The following is a 25,000-nucleotide window of genomic DNA, read 5'->3' as shown; positions in this document are numbered from 1 at the left end:
ATACACACACACACACACCTACCTCATTGAAACAGCTGTAGTGCAGATGGAACATGCAGGTACAAAACACACCACACACACTCTCTCCACCAATATAAGGTGTGGGGACAGAAGGCGATGTGGTGAATATGCGCAGGTGAGAGATGTGATGGGCAAGGTGTGTGTGTGAGAGAGAGAGAGAGAGAGAGAGATGTGATGGGCAAGGTGTGTGTGTGTGTGTGTGAGAGAGAGAGAGAGAGAGAGAGAGAGATGTGATGGGCAAGCTGCGTGTGTGTGAGCGGTGATGGGCAAGATTTTTTGTGTGAGAAGTGATGGGCAAGATGTTTTGTGTGTGTGTGAGAGATGTGATGGGCAAGATGTTTTGTGCGTGTGTGAGAGATTGCCATGTTACGGGCGTTTGCCTGGTTGCAAATGAAACACCTGTGTGTGTGTGTGTGGTGTGAGCGAGTTGAAGATGTGGCTCATTAATAGGGCTGATGGAAAGTTGCAGATCTTTCAGGAGCTCTTTTGCTCTTCCACACACATGCTCACACACACTCTCTCACGCAAACAGACACGCACACAGACACACACACATACACACACTTAGTGGGCAGCCGTGGCTTACTGGTTAGCGCTTCGGACTTATAACCGGAGGGTTGCCGGTTCGAACCCCGACCAGTAGGCACGGCTGAAATGCCCTTGAGCAAGGCACCTAACCCCTCACTGCTCCCCGAGCGCCGCTGTAGCAGGCAGCTCACTGCTCTGGATTAGTGTGTGCTTCACCTCACTGTGTGTTCACTGTGTGCTGAGCAGGGCTAAAAATTCATTTTTCAAAATAGGGGGGAATTCCCCCCTTAGGTTATTCATGTAGGGGGGATTTACACAATTTGGGGGGGAGGGGGGGTTTAATTCTGATACCAAGGCAAGAATTGCGATTTCGATACTTCTTCGATACTTTTTTAAAAATGTGTTTGATTTTGGGGCCCCCACCACCCTGACGTCATCAGTAATATATACTGTAGTGGGATCATTCACAACAGTGGACATTCTAGATTATGCTTGACTCTCTCCACACACACAATGTTAAATTCATATAGAGTGTATTTAGTTAATAATGTATTTTTTAATGTATAGCATTTTACTAGTAATTACTAGTAGTTAAACATATTTAGTAATATGAATGCTTCATATTGACGTTTGAACTATAACACTTAGGCATATCTTTAATGTGGTGTGTAGGTCTAATTGAGTGCACATGGGTGATGAGTAGGTGTAATTGAGTGCCTGTCACTTTAAGAAATACGTGAGAGTAATTAGCCTCCCTTCAGCCTGAATGTTTTAGGCTAGTCGCTAGTGAATAAAAGTTGTGCATAGTGCATAAGGATATGTGTTTCAATATGTGTTATGCAATTCATTATGTTTTCTATGTCATTAGATAAAATAAATCTCTCTCTCTCTCTCTCCGTCCGTGTGTGTGTGTGTGCGTCTGCATGAAGCTATGTTCAATTCAACTCGGTAGTTGATCCGTCTGGTCAATAGCACCTCATTCACGCCACTTCATGATTAGATTAACGTCATCAGACAGGCTGTAAAAGTGTATGCAGGACTTTTCTCGCATTATGATGGCTAGAGTTGCGGGATATGGAACAAATTATGCGCAATACCCGCAATCCCGCAGTGAAATTTAAGCCCTGGCTGAGTGTGTGTCACCAATTCACGGATTGGAATAAATGCAGAGACCAAATTTCCCTCACAGGATCAAAAGAGTATATATACTTATACTATACATACACACACACACACACACACACACACACACACCCATACACACAAACACTCTCTCTCTCACACACACACACACATATACCACACACACACACACCCACACACACGTCCCAAGATGTTCATGCACATCCACTCACTCCAACAGCCCTCTCCTTCTCTGTCCTCTCCTCTCTCCTTTATCTCTCCTCATTTTCTCTCCTTCTTTCATTTTCTCTCTTTTATCTCTGTTTCTCTTTCTCTACATCTCCAGCTCATCTAGCTCCAGTGTTGTAGCTGTCAGATTCTTTATTTACAGCTTTTATTTCCTGTGTGTGTGCGTATGCGTGCGTGTGCGTATGCGTGTGTGTGCGTGCGTGTGTGTGTGCATGCGCACGCACGCGGGGAAAACAGGACCTTGTAGGTCTGTGATAAGACCATGTCTGAGATACATACACACACACACATGAATTAAGAGGACAACATAAACATTTTACACACCCTGAACAGACATACATCTGTCTTGTGTTTTTTTCTGGAGTTGTGCTGCTGGCAATTTGTGCATATGCAGTGTGTGCGTGCATGCGTGCCTGGGTCACCTACAGTCCAGTCCCTTTTTGTGACCGTACAAATTTGTGACCGTCTAAAATTCTGAACTTTAAATTTAAGGCCTTAAATTTCATTTAGTCAGGTCTAAAAAAGGTTTTACCCTCATTCATTTCCAGAAATGCTGGCTGCAGGAAGTTATTACAAAGTAGCAAAAAAGTATCCAGTCGTAGTACTAGCCTGCAAAGCGGAGCTCTAGCGTCTTTGCTACAATTGTAACAAAACCAGCAGAACGCTGCCCTCAGAACGTTGGAGTGTGTTGTTTCTTTCTGGGGGATATTGGCGAAATACGTCTAGAGGTACCTAACTCCAGGTACGAGGCTCGCTGCAAACTTTGCAAAAAATCTATTCTGTTAGGGACTCTGGGTGTGAAGGCGCTGGAGTCGCACGCCAGAGTGGAAAAACATAAACTAGCCGCAAAATGCCTTCGGCAGACTCGGCCAATTAGCCTGTTTTCATTTTGGGCCTAAGGTTTTGGGCATTTCGCACGTGACGCAGATGTTTTTCCTTGAGTATACTACAAGTGAGCAATGTCAAAATCAGGTGGGTTGTAGTTAGGGTTGGGCGATGTCGCCTAAATTGGCATTTGACGATGTGTACAGTAAAACATCGTGATGGACGATGATATCGTCGGGGGCGGGGGGGGGTTTCGTGTAGTAAACAGCCTATAGGTATGTCTGTACAGAAATACATTTATAATGTTCTACATAAAAATAAAAAAAATGCTATTATATAGGCTATACGGCCTGATGAAAGTGGACAGCTAAGAGAGACATACTGACCAGGCTACCGAAGTTGTGTGGAAGATCTAATCCAAGAAAATTGTTGTGAAAGACGGATAGACAATCAATCTGAACACTTGCGTGTGCACCAACCAGCGGAATATTACACATTGACAGACTTCGCTGGACCCAGCAAAAAAGCTACTTAAGACTACTATCGTGGTCACTCATTTAAAATATTAGTACTATGCAGCATCCCACGTTATCAGGCTACCGTCTATGCTGACTATAAGGGCGGCGGGACGTGAAAGTAAAGGGCTGCAATCGCGCAGTCCAGGCTAGGAGGGCGAAGTAAAAACACTTTTACAAATAACGAATCCCGATTACCACTCCGCTGCTGTCTGGGACTTTTGCTAAATGCATGAAATACAAGCCTTACAGTGAAAGACGGATAGGCTACCTTCTGATCCTATAATTAACGAAAGAAATGGTTTATTTTAACACAGAGAAGAAGGACGCATTTGGCGCTCGCTGTAGCTTCGCAAAAATATTTGAGCGCTAGAATGTCCTAGTCGTAGCCTAACAATAATAAATCTATATTTTCTGCTAAAACATTAGGCTACATATTACGTCCAATGTAGGCTATAGGCCTGCGAGACATGTAGGCTACTAAAGGACAATTAGGCTACACATTCCCGTCACAGTCAGGAATTATTTGAATAAGAGGGTAAGTCTTTTATTTTACAAGACGGTAGACTAATACGTGATAACTGTTTGGCTGACAGCCTTTAAAGTAGGCTCAATTTCATTTTCAGGGAAAGGTTTTTTTATGTTTTAGCCTGTTACAGCAAGAATTAGTGACTGGCATGTGGGGGCGTGGCATCACGATGGTTGCTTTCCATCGTGATGCCTGTCAACCATCACGATGGACGATGATATCGTCCATCGGCACAACCCTAGTTGTAGTTGTTGGGTGTGGAAGGTTACTGATGTGATTGCTTTATCTGTAAATTAAATGAATGCTTTTTCAATGACTGAACTGGTTGAAATAATGATTTTTTCAGAATGTTTTGAATTTGTTTTTGGTAACGCGTCGTATAGGTCTTAAATTTCAATCTTTATGGTCTTAAAATGTCTTATAAAGGTCTTACATTTGACTTACTGAAACGTGCAAGACCCCTGTCTCTCCCTGGTCCCCCTCCTCACACACCCTGTACACACTCTCTCTCAGTCATGCCCCCCCACACACCCTGTACACACACTCTCTCCATCATGCCCCCCCACACACCCTGTACACACACTCTCTCCATCATGCCCCCCCACACACCCTGTACACACACTCTCTCCATCATGCCCCCCCACACACCCTGTACACACTCTCTCTCCATCATGCCCCCCCACACACCCTGTACACTCTCTCTCCATCATGCCCCCCCACACACCCTGTACACACACTCTCTCCGTCATGCCCCCCCACACACCCTGTACACACACTCTCTCCGTCATGCCCCCCCACACACCCTGTACACACACTCTCTCCGTCATGCCCCCCCACACACCCTGTACACACACTCTCTCCGTCATGCCCCCTCACACACCCTGTACACACACTCTCTCCATCATGCCCCCCCACACACCCTGTACACACACTCTCTCCATCATGCCCCTCCACACACCCTGTACACACACTCTCTCCATCATGCCCCCCCACACACCCTGTACACACACTCTCTCCATCATGCCCCCCCACACACCCTGTACACACACTCTCTCCATCATGCCCCCCCACACACCCTGTACACACACTCTCTCCATCATGCCCCCCCACACACCCTGTACACACACTCTCCATCATGCCCCCCCACCAGGGCCTGAAGTTAACTTTTTTGGCCACCAGCCACTGTGGCAGGTGAATTTTGAAATCCACCTGCCACAGTGGTTTTTTACCAGCCAAAATTATTTTGTGCCCAAAATAAAGGTGAACGACTCAGAAAATGCATAAGAATGGTTATTGAACTTGTACAGAATACACATTACAGTACTCAAGTAAAAGTAAAAAAGTACTTTGTTAATAAATTACTCAAGTAGGCCTTTATGCCTATTTGCTTTTCTCCTCCTCTGTAGGCTAATCATATAGTCAAACATATTTTAAAAGCCCAAATCAAATATATTTTATTTAATATACTTTGTCATAGCCAGAATAAGCATTACGTGGCTATGGATTGAAAAGCAGTCTTCCAATACATTGCAGCTGATTCTTCTGCTTTGCATTGCTAGAAGTCTGGTTATAACTTAACTATACAGACAATGTAACCTAAAAACAATGGCTATATTATGGGTAGACCTATATTTAGGTTATAATAGCCTAGGCATATCCACTCGGGCAGAGCGACAGAGCAGGCTATCTGTTTTCTCAGCCGACCGTCTCATGTCATGTCCTGCAACATTGAGGCTACATAAATGAATGCTAGGCTTTTTCTAACTTGTATGCTCGATTTCCAGTGCATTTGCTTTGCTTGTAAATTAAGTTGTAGGCCTACTTTCCTTGTCCAATGTGCTTGTTGAACGATGCTGGCCAGAAATGAATATATGTGGATCATGTCATACCTCTAGTCTCGTTGGCACTCTGGCAGCCTCGCCAGAAGATGCAGCAACTGGCAGCCGTCATTGCGTTAACTGAGTTGTTAGCTATATAGAACATCTACTTCTGTGTAGTAGGCTACATAGGCCAGCCATTACTTTTATAATCGCGGGGAAACGTAGCAATGCTTTCTGAAGCCCTGTTTCTTTTCTCCCATGCCGTTGTGTACCGGGGAGAGGTGCTCTTTTCTCCCTTGAGATACTTTCTCCAATAATAAACTTGTTTTCGTAACGAAAGGCAATTGAAAATGTAGCGGAGTAAAGAGTACATTTCCTACGGCAATCCCGACAGTGCATCTCCTTGCTCAGTGTTGTGTTGTCTTATTGGCTACCCGCCAACGTGGCAGGTAGATTGACAGTTTCACCCGCCAATCACAAAAGTTACCCGCATTTGGCGTGTGGGCGGGTGCCAATTTCATGCCCTGCCCCCCACACACCCTGTACACACACTCTCTCCATCATGCCCCCCCACACACCCTGTACACACACTCTCTCCATCATGCCCCCCCACACACCCTGTACACACACTCTCTCCGTCATGCCCCCCCACACACCCTGTACACACACTCTCTCCGTCATGCCCCCCCCACACACCCTGTACACACACTCTCCATCATGCCCCCCCACACACCCTGTACACACACTCTCTCCATCATGCCCCCCCACACACCCTGTACACACACTCTCCATCATGCCCCCCCACACACCCTGTACACACACTCTCTCCATCATGCCCCCCCACACACCCTGTACACACACTCTCTCCATCATGCCCCCCCACACACCCTGTACACACACTCTCTCCGTCATGCCCCCCCACACACCCTGTACACACACTCTCTCCGTCATGCCCCCCCACACACCCTGTACACACACTCTCTCCGTCATGCCCCCCCACACACCCTGTACACACTCTCTCCATCATGCCCCCCCACACACCCTGTACACACACTCTCTCCATCATGCCCCCCCACACACCCTGTACACACACTCTGTCATGCCCCCCACCGGTCTCTGCTCACACCCACACTCCCTTTATCTTCTAACAAGCCGTTGCCACGGCGCTCTCGAAGACCGGAGAGGAGAACGCCAGTAATGGAGCAGCCAGATGAGAAAGGGACACACGCACGCGCACACACACACAGAGGCATGAGGTGACCCACACAGACTCACATTTCTGCCACAGGTGACATCGTGATCATTAGGATTCCTGGAGGCTGGACCTGGGTGCCATGGAGCGCACACACAAACAGAAAGCACCATGGAGGCAAAATCCAGCAGTTAAACTTCTAAAAAGAGAGTGTAGGAAGACTGAAAGAAAATGGCGTAAATACAAACTTCAGATCCACTATGAAATCCATAAAGAGATGCTCCGCACATATAACTCTGAAATATGCAAAGCAAGACAGTCCTTTTTTTCTAACATTATCAATAGAAGTTCAAATAACACTCGTATTCTATTTTCAACTGTTGATAAATTAACAAACCCCCCTCACAATTAGCGCCTGAACTTCTCTCAACTAATAAATTCAATGAGTTTTCATCTTTTTTTAAAGGTAAAATTGACAAAAACTCTCATTAAAGTTTCCAATGACATACGCCTAAACACAGATTCAGGTAAAACATCAGTCCTAGTGCTACTGGACCTTAGTGCAACATTTGACACTGTTGATCACAATATTTTACTACACAGACTAGAACACTGGGTTGGATTTACAGGCATAGTTATCAGATGGCTAAAATCATATCTACAAGAAAGGACCTTCTTTGTTGCCATCGGAAACTGTACCTCAACACCAACGTCCTTGACCTGTGGTGTTCCCCAGGGGTCGATCTTAGGGCCACTATTATTCAACCTCTATATGCTCCCACTTGGACAAATCATCCAAAATAACTTGATTTCATATCATAGCTATGCAGATGACACACAAATTTACTTAGCTCTGTCACCAAACGACTATGGTCCTCTTGAATCTATGTGTCAGTGTATAGAACAAATCAACACCTGGATGTCTGAACATTTTCTTCAGCTGAACAAAGAAAAAACTGAAGTAATTATATTGGGTAAAAAGGAGAAAAGACTTAGGGTTGCCACTCCTTGACACAAAAGGGTTGAAGGCAAAGGATACAGTTAAAAATCTTGGTGTATTAATTGACAGTGGTCTAAATTTCAACAGCCACATGAAGGCAACAACTAAATCAGCTTTTTACCACCTCAAAAATATTGCCAGACTCAGAGGGCTGATGTCAAAATATGACTTAGAAAAACTCATTCATGCATTTATCTCCAGCAGGGTTGATTACTGCAATGGACTGTTCACAGGCCTTCCTAAAAAGACTATTAAACAGCTTCAGATGATACAAAATGCAGCAGCTAGGATTCTAACAAAAAGTAAAATAACTGACCACATTACTCCAATTCTTAAGTCCTTGCAGACATGCTTCAGCAGTACACACCTTCTCGTCCTCTCAGGTCCCAGGTGAAAAACCTGCTAGTAAAACCTACTGTTAGAACTAAACATGGTGAAGCAGCTTTTAGCTGCTATGCGGCTCAGCTGTGGAATCAACTTTCGGATGACATCAAAAAGGCCCCAACTGTAGCCAGTTTTAAATCTAGACTTAAGACCAAACTGTTCTCCGATGCTTTCTGCTAACTGTGCCGAGTTACAAATTCTGAATCTCCCTTAATTATTCTACTTTATCTTTTATTACTTTTTACTGCTTTTGCCTTTGTTTTTTGCTTACTAATTATCCTTTTATTTTTAAATTATTTTACCTTGTGTTTTATGTTTTCTTTTTATTACGATCTTTACCTTTTAACTATTCTTTGACTATATTGCCTTTCTATGCTTTTTATTTGTTATTGTTTGGTTTTGTTTATGTAAAGCACATTGAATGACCTCTGTGTATGAAATGCGCTATATAAATAAACTTGACTTGACTTGACTTGACTTGACTTGACTTGACACACACACACACACACACACACACACACACACACACACACACACACTCACACTCACACTCACACTCACACTCACACTCACACTCACACTCACACTCACACTCACACTCACACTCACACACTCACACACTCACACTCAATCACTTACTGACTTACTCACTCACTTACAGTATTTCTCTGGTTCTGTTTCTTTCTATGTGAATCTCCGTATCTCAGGTTTGCAAATGATTAAGTTATTTTTATCTCTCTCTCTCTCTCTCTCTCTCTCTCTCTCTCTCTCTCTCTCTCTCTCTCTCTCTCTCTCTCTCTCTCTCTCTCTCTCTCTCTCTCTCTCTCTCTCTCTCTCTCTCTCTCTCTCTCTCTCTCTCTCTCTCTCTCTCTCTCTCTCTCTGTGTGCACATATTTAGACAGGAGCTGTGAGAATTGTTGTGTGTGTAGAATGTGAAGAGGAGGAGGTTGGGAGGATTCTCACACACAAGAGAATTAGAGGGGTTACCTAGAGCTGTGTGTGTGTGTGTGTGTGTGCTTGTCTGTGTGTGTTTGTGTTTGAAGAAAATCTGGAAACATGAAACTGGAAGTCTGGAAATTCTTATATGACGTCATAAAATGACATCACACTGCTAGGAAGAGCTCCGCCCACTCTGGAAAACCCCACCAGCCCCCTGCCCAGAACTACCCAGAAACCATCCCACACACCCACACCCACACACACTCTCACTCCCTCTCCTCTAAGTAGGGCACTGTTTGAAGAGAGAGATGAGGCATGTTCTGTATTTCTCTGTTCTTCTGTCTTGATCTGTGTCTTGTGTCTGTTTTTTCATTCTCTCTTTCTCTGTCAGTTCATCAGAGAGTGGAGTTTATTTAAATGCTTAGACCGCACACACAGCTCATTCTGCACACACACACACACACACACACACACACACACACACACACACACACACACAGGCTTGTGTTCTGCTTTGTCAGCACTTGGCACAAAAACACATTCAGTGAAAGCAACTCCCCCTAGCCAGCTCTTCTCCTGCTCTCTTTCTCTCTCTCACACACACACACTCCCATCTCCTGATGCTTCCCAAAACACACACTCTCATGCTCACACTCTCCACCCCTCTCCTGGGATTGGCTGCTAGCTGCTAAGGGGGCGGGGCCTACTACACAAATAGTTGAGGTTTCATATGTGTGAGTGTGAGTGTGTTATCGTTATTTGTTGTTATAGTAGAGCAGGTAGCCATTAATGAAGAACTTGAATCCATATGAGCATCTACTGTATAGACAATCGCTCATCACTCCTAGCCTGGAGATTCCAGACCCTGGTAATATAGAGAGAGATTAAGGGTCTGGCCACGAATAATGTAATGGCCCAACTCGAGGGGCGGCACCAAGCGTGCATTTGAAAATCTCACTGCACGCAATTGGATAACACAATACGACCAATGTTTACTGACTGATTCTGGACTTTGACGCAATTGGATAACACAACAACTGTCATTTGTTTAGCTCGCCTTTGGCCCACCTATATCAGATACACTGATGCGATTGGCTCCCCGTGATACAAGTGGCAAAAGTAACGTGCATCATTACTCATTGCCAGAGTGTCTCGCAGAGACAATTCAAATTGTGCTCTTGCGAGAACTCTGGATTTCCAGGGTACAACACTCCTGTCTTGGCTTTAATAGTAGGAAGATGAAATATACTAGCCTAAAATTAGAATTCTCCAAAAGCAAAGGAACGTTCCGCTGTTGGTTCTAGGTTCTATCTGAGACTCTACAAGCCGCTGCGGACCCTTCCATATGACATGGAGAGCTGTAGTGGACCCTTCCATATGACATGGAGAGCTGTAGTGCTACTAGACCCTTCCATATGACCTGGAGAGCTGTAGTGCTACTAGACCCTTCCATATGACATGGAGAGCTGTAGTGCTACTAGACCCTCTCCAGTCAAACGCAGTCTTGCAAACACTTGCTCAACCTTCCAATCGGCTGTATGTGCCGTTAGTTTCTTTGTTTTGCTTGGTACGCTGATATTCTGTGTCTGTTTGCGTGCGTGTGCATGTGTGTTTGTGTTGTCCATAACCTCCCAGTGGCCTAAATCAGCTTATCAGGTGCAATAGGGGAGGCAGCTGATTAACATGCTGTGTGTGATTTTTGTGTGCGTGCTTTCCTGCGTGTGTGTGTGTGTGTGTGTGTGGTCCAGGCCGGGGCTGGTGTTGTGTAGCGCGGTGAGCGGAGCGTTGCCATGGAGCCCAGCAGCTGGAGCGGAAGTGAGGGCCAGGAGGAGGACCTGGAGCGTCTGAGCGACTCGGCCGACAAGCCCACAGACGGCGACGCTGAGGGCGTGTGGTCGCCCGACATCGAGCAGAGCTTCCAGGAGGCGCTCGCCATCTACCCGCCCTGCGGACGCCGCAAGATCATCCTCTCCGACGAGGGCAAGATGTACGGTGAGTCCCATGTGTGTGTGTACGCTCGTGTGTGTGTGTGTGTGTGTGTGTATGCTAGGGGTGGGCGATATATATCGTCTGCGATAATATCGTGATTGTTGTTTTAAGGATGAGCAAATTCACATTATCGAGTATTTAAATTACTTATGGTGAAAAACAATCGAAATCACGAATTGAAACCCTATACATTCACTAAATCCAGGAGGTGTATGCGAGGGAAGCCCCTGGCTGCAGCAGAGCAAGTGTCACATGATCGCTGGGTCCACGTTGTCACACACACGCCTAATGTTTATTTTGTGCAGCGAGACGTACTTGGGATTTTGTGCAGCTACTTCTGTTCGAGTAGCATTGATGAGACAGTCACGTTTTTTCCTACATGGTATTATATGGAGAGAAAATATTAGCCTTTGAGTATTTTAATAGTCAGTTGTAAACAAAGAACTCTTCTCATGTAACCCTTTTATAAATGGACTGAAGATCTAAATATCTATGTTTATCGATTATGCTAACCGTTAGCATCTCTATGGGATTTCTCATATACATTAGCCATAAGCTAACACATTAGTTTCTATTCTGTAACTTGAAATGCTACTTGCTCTTAAACAAAACATCGAAGGAAATAACTGAGATGTACTCTGATGGTCTGCTTCATTTTACAGTGAATCCTAAGTAAAGGTTTTTGAAAGGAACTTCAGACTTTCTCTTGGGAAACTGTTAGGCCTATTCATCTTCTCTAATGTAGCTGGCTAGACCATGTCATTGCCACACACAAGTGGGGGCAGAATTGGAAATGTGTCATAGAGTGACATGCATTGGTTGATTCGGTTAAAAAGTCACAGGTTAGGTTATTGGTTATTATTGTATTGATGCTATTCATAAATAATGAGCTTTTTAAAGGATATCGACTAATTACCGTTATCAATAAAATCACAAAAATATTGAGATATTATTTTTTGTCCATATCGCCCACCCCTAGTGTGTGTGTGTGTGTGTGCGTGTGCGTGTGTTCATATCCAGATGGCTTTACAACCAGCAGCTGTACCTCCAGCCTTCCTCCATCTCAGAGAGGGTGCTTTCTCTCTTCCCTCATTTCTCTTTCCAATTTCTCTCTTTTCCCCCCTCCCCTTCCCTCTACCTTTCACTGTGTGTGTGGCATGTGTGTCTGTGTGTTTGCATGTATGTCTTTGTGTGTGCGTGTGTCGGTGTGCGTGGGTGTGTGTGTGTGTGTGCATAGAGTGGTGTAGGTCAGCAGCACCAGATGTTGGGGTGTCAGGTTGCGTGTTTACTCTTCAGAGTTCCTCTCTCAAATTGCAGCTGAACACTGCGCCTCTGTGTGTGTGTGTCTGTGTATGTGTCTATTGTTAGAGTGGGTAAGTGTGTGTGTGTGTGTGTGTGTGTGTGTGTGTCCATTGTTAGAGTGGGTAAGTGTGTGTGTGTGTGTGTGTGTGTGTGTTGTAGCTGTGACCATGAGCCATCTAGGTCATTTGGACTGTGTGTGTGTATGTGAGACTCCTGACAACACTATTATATCCGGACACACACACATACACATCCCTCTTATGTCTTCAAATTGTCCTGACTTTGATTCTCTTCATATACACATATACACACCGTAACTACTAACTTCATACACACACACACACACACACACACACACTTTCTCTCTCTCAAACACACAATTTGTGCTGACCTCCTTGCAGTGCTAAGCTTGCTTTTGTGCCAGTTTCAGTTTGGCAACACCAAAAGAGCTGCAGGCATCAGAGCCCTGTTACACACACACACACACACACACACACACACACACACACACACACACACACACACACACACTTACTTACTTTCTCTCTCTCTCTCTTTCTCCCTCTCTCTCTCTCTCTCTGCTCCAGCTAAAAAGGAGGGAAATTTAACTTGATGTCAGAGTTCTGCTTGATAGACATACGAAGAAATGGTACAGAATCTCACTGCCTGCCAATCACCTTATAGCTGCAGATGTTCTTCACATTGTAAATGTCTGGCACCTTTCCTAAGTCCCTGAAAACAGCTGTTTTAAAGCCACTTCTCAAGAAGAATAACCTGGATGTCTCCATGCTTAGCAATTACAGGCCCACATCCAATCTACCTTTTATTGGCAAAATGATTGAAAAAGTAGTTATTAATCAACTTTGTACCTTCCTAACATCAAATGGGTATTTTGATTACTTTCAGTCTGGTTTTCGGGTAAATCACAGCACTGAAACAGCTCTTATTAAAGTTTTTAAATGACATACGCCTCAATACAGATGCAGGCAAAAACATCAGTCCTAGTGCTACTGAACCTTAGTGCAGCATTTGACACTGTTGATCACTACATATTACTACTCATACTAGAACACTGGGTTGGATTTACAAGTATAGTTATCAACTGGCTCGTATCATATCTGCAATCATCTGCAACTGTACCTCAACACCAACATCCTTGACCTGTGGTGTTCCCCAGGGGTCAATCTTGGAGCCACTATTATTCAACCTCTATGCTCCCACCTGGACAAATCAAAAATAATTTGATTTCATATCATAGCTATGCAGATGACACCCAAATTTACTTTGCTCTGTCACCAAATCACTATGATCCCTTTGAATAACTTTGTCAGTATATTGACCAAATAAACTGGATGTCTCAATTTTCTTCAGCCGAACAAAGAAAAAACTGTTATTATATTTGGTAAAAATGAGAAAAGACTCTCCTTGACACAAAAGGGTTCAACACCAAGGATATTGTTGAAAAAATCTTGGTGTATTAATTGACAGTGATATAAATTTCATCAGCCACATGAAAGCAATAACTAATAACTTTTACCACCTCAAAAACATTGCCAAACTTAGATGGGCTGATGTCAAAACATGATTTAGAAAAACTAATTCATGCCTTTATCTCCCGAAGTGTTTATTACTGCAATGGGCTTTTCACAGGCCTTCCTAAAAAGACTATCAAACAGCTTCAGGTGATACAAAAGCAGCAGTTAGGATATATGACTCAGTATATATGCGGCTGCTGCCTGTATGCATTATGTAGGCTAAAGAAGAAAAATATATTGTGCGTAGGCTAATACTTGAAGTAGTCACGTAAGTGCGCACTTGAAATTGACCTACAGTATTTGTGTGTGCTTCGAATAAACACATTTATCTGTTTTCAACGTTATGTAGCAGAATTACTTGGCTATGGAACCCAAAGTCACTCGTGACATGGGGTGACGCATGACCCCGCCCCGGTATTTAAAGGGACACCAGGCAAGCCTGATGCTTTTTCTCTACGAAACTCCCCCTCGCTCTGTCTGAAGCTCTTTTCCTTTTCTTTGCATCTTCCGTCAAAGGTTTTCGCTGCTTCTTCGCAGGCTCTGCCTTTATACACACGTTTGCAACAATCGCTAGCGTTTCGTTAGCCTCCCTCTGTGCTGTGGATGCAGGATGGAAACTGAAACTGCTTCGGCTAGGCCTATGTGGAATCGTTTGGGTGTTTTTTCGCCTTCTAAGCAATTCAGGGTGCCTTAAATACGTTTTTTGTTTAATGAATTGCTTTCGCGGTCTCGCAGGCTTCTTGAGTTAATGACGGATCTTGTGTTTTCCGCAACCTCTTCCTAAGTAAGTTAGAATTCAAGCGAATTCCGCTTTTGTATTGGAAGTGCTAATTTCACGTTTATGATATTGTTGTTCGCGTTTTCAAACGCTCTCTTCTGTTTCTTATTTATAAACTAAGGCGCGCAGTGAGCGTGTGTTCGCTCCTTATTTGCGCATATTTGTTTAGCCTACTGCGTTTGATAGCCTCCCTGATTTGTTGTTGTTGGTAGTATAGGCCAACCGTTAATTTGTGAATTAAGCTATTGTTTGAGGCATGTTTATGATTTGTGTAGACTGCCGGGCCCCTCTGGAACCGGAGGATGGCCACGATAAGTGTCTAAACTGTCTGGGCATGGAACACTTAAGGCAGGGTTTGACAGACCAGGCTTGCATGAATTGCAGTTGCCTGAGCGTAGCTGCAAGGACTGCTAGGCTAGCCCAACTAGAATGGGGGTTAAACTCCCAACCACCCCCTGCAAGGAGCCGCATAGGGTCCCCAAAAGCGCAGAAACGCAGAGCAGACACACGGGAAGCCCCTGCTAAGAGGAGGCTTAAACTCCCTAGGCCAGATCCTTTAAACCAGAAGGTAGAAGACATGGCTTCGGAGTTTGCTCAGATTAAAGCGATGCTCCTTAATCTACAAGGTCCGGGAGCACAGCCTGCTGGCGATCACGCAGCAGCCGCTTCAAGGTCTTCATCAGAGCAGCCCCCTGTGCCCGAGAGGAGGATGTGCTCTCTATCAGGGCCTCGGAGAGCCTATCGACGGTTGATGAGTGGGCAGATGATCTGGGAGATGCAGAGTCTTATGGCTCTTACACCCAGGATGCTTCTGGACACAGCTCACTGAAGGGCTCAGTTGCTAGCCACACATCAGCGAGCAAACCCGCTGTAAAGATAGCGCTGGCACGCCTGGGCTTAGATGCAGCACCAGTGCAGGTAGGTATGCAGAGCGCCTTTTTCAAGCAGGCCTCTTCTACTGCATCTTTTAGCGTGCCTCCTTCAGCTCCTTTCATTGAGGAGTTACAGAGATGCTGGGCTGACCCCAGACGTTTCTCCCATCTCCCCAGCGACTGCAGAACCCTGGCTAGTATGCAGGATGCAGCCAGTCATGGGCTGGACCGCATGCCGTGTATAGAGCCGGCACTTGCCGCCCTTATCCTTTCACCTGATCAGGCATGAAGGCCAGATGCAGGTTGTCCCCGGCCACAGTGTCGCCAGACTGACGAGCTTATTGGGAAGAGCTATGACTCAGCGGCGCGGGTTGCGCGCATAGGCAACTCAATGTCGCACCTTATACTGTCCCTGTCACAGACCCTCCAGTCCTCTGGAGCAGACCAGTCAGCAGGAGTGCTGAGTGAGGCCTCACTGAAAGAATTTGGGTACATGACAAGGGAACTGGGGAGACTAATGTCGTCCCTGACCCTGACACGGCGACAGATATGGCTGGCTTAGTCACCATTGTCTGAGCATTGTCTGTGTCTCACGGTGGTTCCTGGACAACTCTTTGGGCCTGCCGCACAGCAAACGCTCGAACGCAGCCTACAGGTAACGCAAACCAGGCAGCAGTTTGCTAGCCTGCGCCGTGCATCCGTTCGGGGACAGAGGCCCACTACGGCGGGTGATACTCTTCAGCCAATAAGGCGGACCTTTGCACAGGGGTCAACAAGGCCAGAGCGGTTTCGCCAGCCTGCTGACAACCAACCCTCTCACAGGGAACGGCGCACGCCTGAATATCGCCCCTTTCGGAGTAGGAGGGGGCGAGGAGGTAGACAGTGACGTCTACAGGCCGGCGGTCGGACTCTTCACCAGAGAACAGCTCAATTACTGGGAAGCGAATACAGCAGACCCCTGGGTAGTGTCAACCCTGTCAAAAGGGTACACCATCCAGTTCAAGCACAGACCGCCGAGGTTTCAAGGGGTCAAAATGACTGTGATGAAGGACCAGGGCAAGGCTCTGGCCCTATGCCAGGAGGTTCGGGCCCTCCTGGAAAAGGGGGCCATCGAGCAACTAGGGCCACCATCACAAGACAGTGGGTTCTATTCCACATATTTTTTAATTCCCAAGAAGGGGGGTGGACTTCGCCCCATACTGGATCTAAGGCCGTGAACAGCCATCTAAAGGTATTCAAATTCCATATGCTTCACACAGCAGAGGTATTACAAAGCGTCAAGCAAGATGTCTGGTTTACAACCATAGATCTGAAAGATGCATATATTCATATTCCAATTGCACTTCACCACAGGCAATTCCTCCGCTTCGCTTTCGAGGGGAGGTCTTACCAGTTCCGGGTCCTGCCCATTCGGAATCTCTCTGGCCCCCCGGACCTTCACAAGATTTGCTGCGGCAGCCCTGGCTCCGCTTCAAGGCAGAGGTATGCGCATCCTTCCGTACCTAGACGATTGGCTTCTCTGTTCCCAGACAAGGGCAGAGGCATTAAGGGACTCAGCCCTGCTAGTTGCTCATGTCACCAGGCTAGGGCTAACTGTGAATTTCGGGAAGAGCTCCCTAATCCCCAGCCAGCAGACGGTGTTCATTGGAATCAAACTGGAATCGCAGACAATGAGGGCAACCCCATCTCAGAGGAGGGTAGGCGAGATTCTCCTCCGCATAGTGCGATTCAGGAGAGGCCGAGCTCTGACGCTCAGGTCCTTCCAGGCGCTGTTGGGAATGCTTACGGCAGCTTCTTCCGTCGGCTCCCTGGGCCTCCTTTCTTTGAGGCCTCTCCAAATATGGATGAACAGGCTAGGGTTGCATCCAAAGCACCACAGGCACAGACTGGTGACTGTTACCGCTAGTTGCCTAAAAGGGTTACAGCCATGGAAGGAGCGTTCGTTCCTGACTGCCGGGGTTCGTTTAGGGATCATACCTTCTCGCAGAGAAGTGGTAGAGACCGACGCATCCCTGGCCGGATTGGGGGCTGTTTGGCAGTGCAGAACTGCCCAAGGCACATGGGACCCTCGACAGAGGGAACAACACATAAATGTGTTGGAGCTACACGCAGTCGCTCTTGCTCTCGAGCATTTCCTGCCAGTCTTAGCAGGGAGACATGTCCTTGTAAGGACAGACAACATGTCAGTGGTTTACCATATCAACCACCAGGGGAGCACAAGGTCTCTAGCGTCCCTGAGGCTGATTCAACAGCTACTCTCATGGGCCTACCCTCAGCTATTGAGCCTGAGGGCAATGCACATCCCAGGCACACGGAATGTCACGGCGGACTTCTTGTCCAGGCAACAACCCGATCCAGGGGAATGGAGGCTGAACCTAGAAGTGGTGCACGCCATCTGGCACCAATATGGCAGAGCGGAGGTGGATCTTTTCGCCTCTCAAGCCACAACACACTGCCCCCTCTGGTTCTCACTCAGGGAGTCAACAAGCCCCTTGGGCTAGGATGCACTGGCGCATGGGTGGCCCCAGCAGCTCCGTTATCCATTCCCCCCACTCCCGCTCATACTACCCACTCTAGAGAGGATTCTCCGGGAGGGCCACCAAGTGCTGCTTGTAGCCCCCAGGTGGCCAGGGAGAGTCTGGTTCCCGGTGCTATACAGCCTGCTGGACAGACAGCCTTGGCGTCTCCCTGTGCGCACAGACCTCCTCTCAGCTGGGTGGCCGGATCTGGCATCCGAACCCAGCACGATTGCAACTTTGGGTGTGGCCTCTGAAGGGCCTGAACCACTGCTAGAGGCATGTGACCCTGCAGTGGTACGGACTATCCACAACTCACGGGCACCCTCCACTAATGCGCTTTACGCTAATAGGTGGAAGCTTTTTATACAATGGTGCCAAGAACATGGACAGGAGCCAACACGTTGCCCGATACCGGCTATCCTCAGTTTTCTACAATCACGGTTTGATGACAGACTGGCGGCATCCACTATCAAGGTGTATGTAGCTGCAATGTCAGCTAGGCATAACAAGGTAGAGGGAGTTACAGTGGGATCCCATAGTCTGGTGACCCGTTTTCTCAAGGGTGCTCAGCGACTGAGGCCCCCTCAAAGAAGGATAATACCTTCCTGGGACTTGCCGCTGGTGCTGAAGGCACTGTGTCGGCACCCGTTCGAACCTCTGGGGAGGTCAGGATTAAAATGGTTGTCTTTGAAGACGGCTTTTCTCCTAGCCATGTCATCGGCGAAGAGAGTGGGGGAGCTACATGTGCTGTCTGTCAGCCGGGAGTGCCTACAATGGAGTTCCGATGGCACAGGGGTGACCCTGTGGCCGAACCCGGCATTTTTACCCAAAACCTTCTCTGCAACGTATGCTAACCAGCCGCTCAGTCTGGGAGCATTCGAGCCCCCAGCCCAGGGGGAGGAACCGGGGCAAGGTGACATTCTTCTATGCCCAGTCCGAGTATTGAAAGCCTATATTGAACAGACCGCTGCCCTCTGGCAGTCAGATTCATTATTCATCTGCCACACTGGACATGCGCGGGGCCTGGCTTTGTCCAAGCAACGGCTATCCAAGTGGATCGTGGAGGCCATCAGCTATGCCTACTCTGATAGTGGCTTACCGGTTCCACCTCGCGTTCGTGGTCACTCGACTCGGAGTGTGGCTGCGTCATGGGCAGTACAACGCGGAATCCCACTTTCTGACATATGCATGGCGGCCTCATGGGCATCGACTTGCACATTTGCAAGGTTTTATAGGGTCAATGTGGCCACGAACCTCGTAGCCACAGCCGCCCTCTCAAGCCATTAAAAGGGTATGTAGATCTTCCTCGTGACCCTGTTGGTATTTGTCATCCAGGTGCTGAAAGCTCTGGCGGTCAGTAGAAATGAAATAGAACGATGGTTACGTATGTAACCGCGGTTCTATGAATTTCGGATGACCGCCAGAGCTTGGCAGTCACTCGGAAGGCGGACGAGAAGATTGCCAAGAGGTCACTTCCGGGGTGAGTGCACCTTAAGTACCGGGGCGGGGTCATGCGTCACCCCATGTCACGAGTGACTTTGTTGATATAAACACTCGACCTGCACGTGCATGTGATGGAAATCCAGGTGCTGAAAGCATCAGAAATTCATAGAACCGCGGTTACATACGTAACTATTGTTTTAAGCAACAAACAAAATACTAACATAACAGTGAAGTGGTTCGTTTTTTCATGGTTATTTTTTCCAAAATCATCCTCTCCCCATGTGTCTATTGCATTTACGTAAGGAGCTTGGAACAAAGTTGGGTTTTCTTCGTTTTCATTTTCTCTAGGCATATTTATGCTCAACAAATATCAGCGAGCTCAGCCGTGAGATCATGAGAAGGCTATCAATGAACAGAAAACCGACCGTGTTGGCTAACAATTTATTAAATACTCCTGTTATCGTCGTCATCGACGTCACTGTAGGCTACTGCCTTTTCAGTGCCTTCTGCTTATGATGATTCAGTCTTTTGAATTCGTTTGGCCTTGCCATGCAGTTGTAGGCTACAACGTGTCTCTTGCCGTTCCCTTCATGTGTTCTATCAAAATGTTGTATGCCCTCATGGACAGTAGCTCCGTGATGTCTGCATCTTTCCAGGTCGGAGATTTTCTGGACAGCACTATGCCACTCCATCATAACACTAGGTGTGAATTTTAACCGCATGTTCTATGCTTCGTTCAGACACAGCACATTTACATAATGTCCGGAGGAAATACTAGGGGGGGAGTAGTAGAACAACCGGCTAAATTCGGACTTCCATATGACCGGTTATGTCGTTCAGATATACGGCCCCACCGTTTAACATCCGCAGAACCTCCGGTCTTACACGTATGTCTGAAAGCGTTTTGTGTGTGCATTGTGTAGGTCGCTGTGTATACATTTAACAAGTCTTAATGTGTGTGTGTCTGTGTGTAGGACTGTATGTGTGTTTTCCAGGTATGTGTGTATAGGTCTGTGTGTGTGTCTGTGTGTAGGACTGTGGGTGTTTTTAAGTGTGTGTGTGTGTGTAGGACTGTATGTGTGTTTTCCAGGTGTGTGTGTATAGGTCTGTGTGTGTCTGTGTGTAGGACTATGTGTGTTTTCCAGGTGTGTGTGTGTGTGTGTATCTAAGTGGCGGTGGGCTTGCGTGTGGCTGTAGCTCATATAGGGCCATAATGAGCTTCCCGCCTAATCTTAGCAGGACACCACGCTCTCAGGACCAGACAGACCTCCTGCTGTGTGTGTGTGTGTGTGTGTGTGAGTGTGAAAGAGCGAGAGGTATGTGGAAGTGTGTGACAGGGAGAGAAAAAGGTATGTGTGTGTGTGTGCGCGTGTGCGTGCACATCACAGACAAACGGAGGCCTGAGTCTGTCCCAGAATTCCTCATTACACACTCAACAGGGGGTCTGGGGAGACTTCAAATACACACACTCCTCACACACGCACATGCACACTCCTCACTCACTCCTCTTCCAGACACACACACAGATAATCAGCGCAGATAATGCAGCCTCAGAGTGCAGTGCCATGCTTGCACCATCTCACCCACCCACCCACACACACACACACACACACACACACACACACACACACACACAGCTCAGAGCACACAGCCCTGCTCTCCTCAGGAGGGGTCCTTTGTTGCCAGTGGATAGCGTTGTGTTATTGTCTGGTGCTCATCCCGAACTACACAGCTAGGGGCACTGTTACCCACAATGCACCTCTGGTGCATCTACACACTACGTGAGGTTGTGATCAGGGTTCTAAATTAACTTTTTTGATCACCAGCCAATGTGGCTGGTAACTTTCTAAAGTTAGTAGCCAATCAGAATTTCTACTAGCCAATTTTTTCCCGGTGAAAATAAGACAATTATGAGTTTATGAGATGAGTGTCACTGAAAGCATTTGATCATTTTATTTTTTCGACATGAATACATACCACAAAATATACACAGAAAGTGCAAACACTTCATTTCATGTTTGGAATGTCTACAATATCTATCTCTCTCTCTGTCGATATCCTCATCCCTTTATTCCTCTTCTCGCCCCCATAAGTCAACCACCACCGCATTTAGTTTAATCTTAACTTAATTAATAATCTCCTTTTTATTATCATCAACAAGCCAGCTGGAACCTGCCACTCCTTTTCTCTCTTTCTTGTGCCTGCTCAGAAGCGTTCTCGATTAAATGGAGTAGCATAGGGCCTACGTTCAAGTTGGATCCAAAAACCCAAAAAGTATCATCTTTATGTAACATGCTGTTGGTGCATGTTGACATCATGGGCGCCGTATTGGCGTTTTGTGTGTCGGCTGCTGTTGATTTCCTAAAGTGTTGAAATGCATACACTACTTCTCAAAAACCGTATGGCAACAATACACATGGGCGTTGATATAGGGCATTTAATTGTTTGAGCACCCACCTACGGAAACATAAATCGGCGCCTATGGTTGACATTGTATAGGCTACTTTCTCTAACATCTAGTGAAAAACAGTTTGCAGTAGCCTACAGATACTATTTATTGGCTAAATGTTGGTTCCTCCTCTGTCTCTCGGTGCCCTTTGCACAGGGCGTTTTAAAACTGAAAATTTTCGCCTACAAGCATCTCCCGTTCCATCTTCAGCTAACTCTATAGACAATAAAATAAACGATCTTGCTGCTTCAGGTTTTGCGCTTCTGACATGACATCATCAGCCCCCCACAAAGGAAATAGGCCTATATACCTAGGTAAACACAATGCGTTTTACGTTAATGTTTCGTAAAGCGAAAGCGTATGTATTTGTGTCATGTATACTTTACTTTACTGGCTAACTCCCTCCTCCTTCAGTCTATGCTCCCTGTTCTGGCTCTGTTTGTTCTTCTAATTCATTGTGTTTTCTGGTAGACGCTCCGTTCGTTTCCATGGTCTCTCGCGCTGGTTTCACCGCAAACTGCGTGCAGGCAATGGGCGTATGAAACGTAATCACATAGCATTACGGCACAGTGGTCATGGGAGATGTAGGTATGTAAGTACTGCCAGGGGATATATCGGTGCGACCGAGAACAGAGCCTTATGTATCATGCATGCAATGCCTCATGCATCACCGGCCAAAATTGGCTAGTAAGTTTTTACTAATACCCGCCAAACTGAATTTTTACCCGGATTTGGCGGGTTGGCGGGTGTTAATTTAGAACCTTGGTTGTGATGCTGACACAGTCTGTCAACAGTGCCAACGGAGTTACTGTCACTGCGCTTTTGTGTGTGTGTGTGTGTGTGTGTGTGAAAAGACGAGTAGAGAGATCAGGAAGGAGAGGCCGAGTAAGTCAGTTGGACAGACACTAGTGTGGTGTGTGTTTGTCATTTACACATACTGGTGTCTACTGACAGAGGCAAGTGGTGTGTGTGTGTGTGTGTGTGTGTGTGTGTGTTTGGCTTGGTCATTTACACATAGTGGTTTCCACTAACAAAGGCAAGTGGTGTGTGTGTGTGTTTGGCTTGTCATTTACACATAGTGGTTTCCACTAACAGAGGCAAGTGGTGTGTGTGTGTGTGTGTGTGTGTGTGTTTGGCTTGGTCATTTACACATAGTGGTTTCCACTAACAGAGGCAAGTGGTGTGTGTGTGTGTTTGGCTTGTCATTTACACATAGTGGTGTGTGTGTGTGTTTGGCTTGGTCATTTACACATAGTGGTGTGTGTGTGTGTGTGTGTGTGTTTGGCTTGTCATTTACACATAGTGGTGTGTGTGTGTGTGTGTGTGTGTGTTTGGCTTGTCATTTACACATAGTGGTGTGTGTGTGTGTTTGGCTGGTCATTTACACATAGTGGTGTGTGTGTGTGTGTGTTTGGCTTGTCATTTACACATAGTGGTGTGTGTGTGTGTTTGGCTTGTCATTTACACATAGTGGTGTGTGTGTGTGTGTGTGTGTGTGTGTGTGTTTGGCTTGTCATTTACACATAGTGGTGTGTGTGTGTGTGTGTGTGTGTGTGTGTGTGTGTGTGTTTGGCTTGTCATTTACACATAGTGGTGTGTGTGTGTGTGTGTGTGTGTGTGTTTGGCTTGTCATTTACACATAGTGGTGTGTGTGTGTGTGTGTGTGTGTGTGTGTGTTTGGCTTGTCATTTACACATAGTGGTGTGTGTGTGTGTGTGTTTGGCTTGTCATTTACACATAGTGGTGTGTGCTAACAGGTTTCTCTTCATGCTCTGCTCCTGCATTGATCCCAGGAGATTGGAAATATTGATTTACTGTGGGCAGCGTTCTTACCTTTGTGTGTGTGAGAGAGAGCGAGCGGTCACTACCATGTTTTTAAGTACTGATCTCCTAAAGCTTTTGGTGTCATTATTCCTCTCTCTCCCTCTCTCGCTCTCTCTCTCTTTTTCCCACTCTCTCTGTCATTGTGTCTCATCTTCCCTCTCCTTTCACCTCTTCTGACATCAGCACACCACCCCCTACTCTGTGTGTGTGTGTGTGTCAGGATGCCACCTCTAAGAGCTCACAGTAGTTGGATGCCACCTCTAAGAGCTCACAGTAGTTTTATGTGAGGCTCCTCCAAAGTGTGGAAAGAGAGAGAGTGTGTGTGTGTGTGTGTGGGGGGGGGGGGGGGCGAGGCTTATGAGCTGCCTGGGGGACTGCTGGTGGCAACTGAGTCTGTTAATCTTAACCTACAGTAACACTCACACACACACACACACACACACACACTGCACCCCATCCTCATTACATCAGCAGCAGGGTGTAGTGCCAGTGTGTGTGTTGGGGGGCGTATTGATTTACTGGGCTCTTGTGTTAATGGACTGGTGAGGAGGTTTTCATTAGAACAGCAGAAATGAATCCTTCATCCTCCTCATGACGCCACTCCACACACACACACCAAGACACCGAGACACACACACACACACACACACACACACACACCCCGAAGCTGCAGGGGCCAGGCCTGGAGTGTGGTCAGGGGCATAATGGCCATGTTCTCATTGCAGCCTGCTGAAGCCTGAAGATGAAATGGATTTTCATTCTGACGTCTTATTGATCAGTATTTGCTGTTTGCTGAGATATTCTCTCCTTTCTATTGGAAAAATGGTAAAGCAGATAGGTTACTGACACCAGCTCTTCTCCTGCTCACAGACAGACAGACAGATCTTGTATCAGAGTGTTGGAGTGAGTGAAATGTGGAGTGGAGTGAGTGGAGTGTTCAAAAAAGGAAAGAATCTTCTGAAGACACAGCAGCACCTCTATAACGTCCGAGCTCACCTGCACATGTCACCTCTATAACGTCCGAGCTCACCTGCACAGCAGCAGCACCTCTATAACGTCCGAGCTCACCTGCACAGCAGCATCACCTCTATAACGTCCGAGCTCACCTGCACAGCAGCACCTCTATAACGTCCGAGCTCACCTGCACAGCAGCAGCACCTCTATA

At 46.6% G+C, this 25,000-nt stretch overlaps 1 protein-coding gene across 7 annotated transcripts in view; it reads left to right on the top strand.

Moving 5' to 3' along the window:
• The window catches only part of LOC143132162 (transcriptional enhancer factor TEF-1-like), a 58,289-nt gene that overhangs the window by 6,402 nt on the left and 26,887 nt on the right, over positions 1-25,000 (top strand). For 5 of the 7 annotated variants that reach the window (XM_076291513.1, XM_076291514.1, XM_076291512.1 and 2 more), the window contains exon 3: positions 10,873-11,116. In XM_076291513.1, the coding sequence (XP_076147628.1) occupies positions 10,915-11,116 (202 nt within the window). In that variant the 5' untranslated portion in view covers positions 10,873-10,914. Of the gene's footprint in view, positions 1-10,872; positions 11,117-25,000 lie in introns of those variants that run through there. The other 2 variants (XM_076291516.1, XM_076291517.1) reach the window with 1 other exon arrangement.

The sequence above is a fragment of the Alosa pseudoharengus genome, unplaced genomic scaffold (assembly GCF_046254945.1).
Source record: "Alosa pseudoharengus isolate Yale_2024_CS ecotype anadromous, Long Island Sound unplaced genomic scaffold, YU_APseudo_1.1 YU_APseudo_1.1_scf_19, whole genome shotgun sequence".
In the NCBI taxonomy this organism is placed as follows: Eukaryota; Metazoa; Chordata; class Actinopteri; order Clupeiformes; family Clupeidae; genus Alosa; species Alosa pseudoharengus.
The sequence above is the reverse complement of the archived record's forward strand: the minus strand, read 5'-3'. Positions and strand labels throughout refer to the sequence as shown.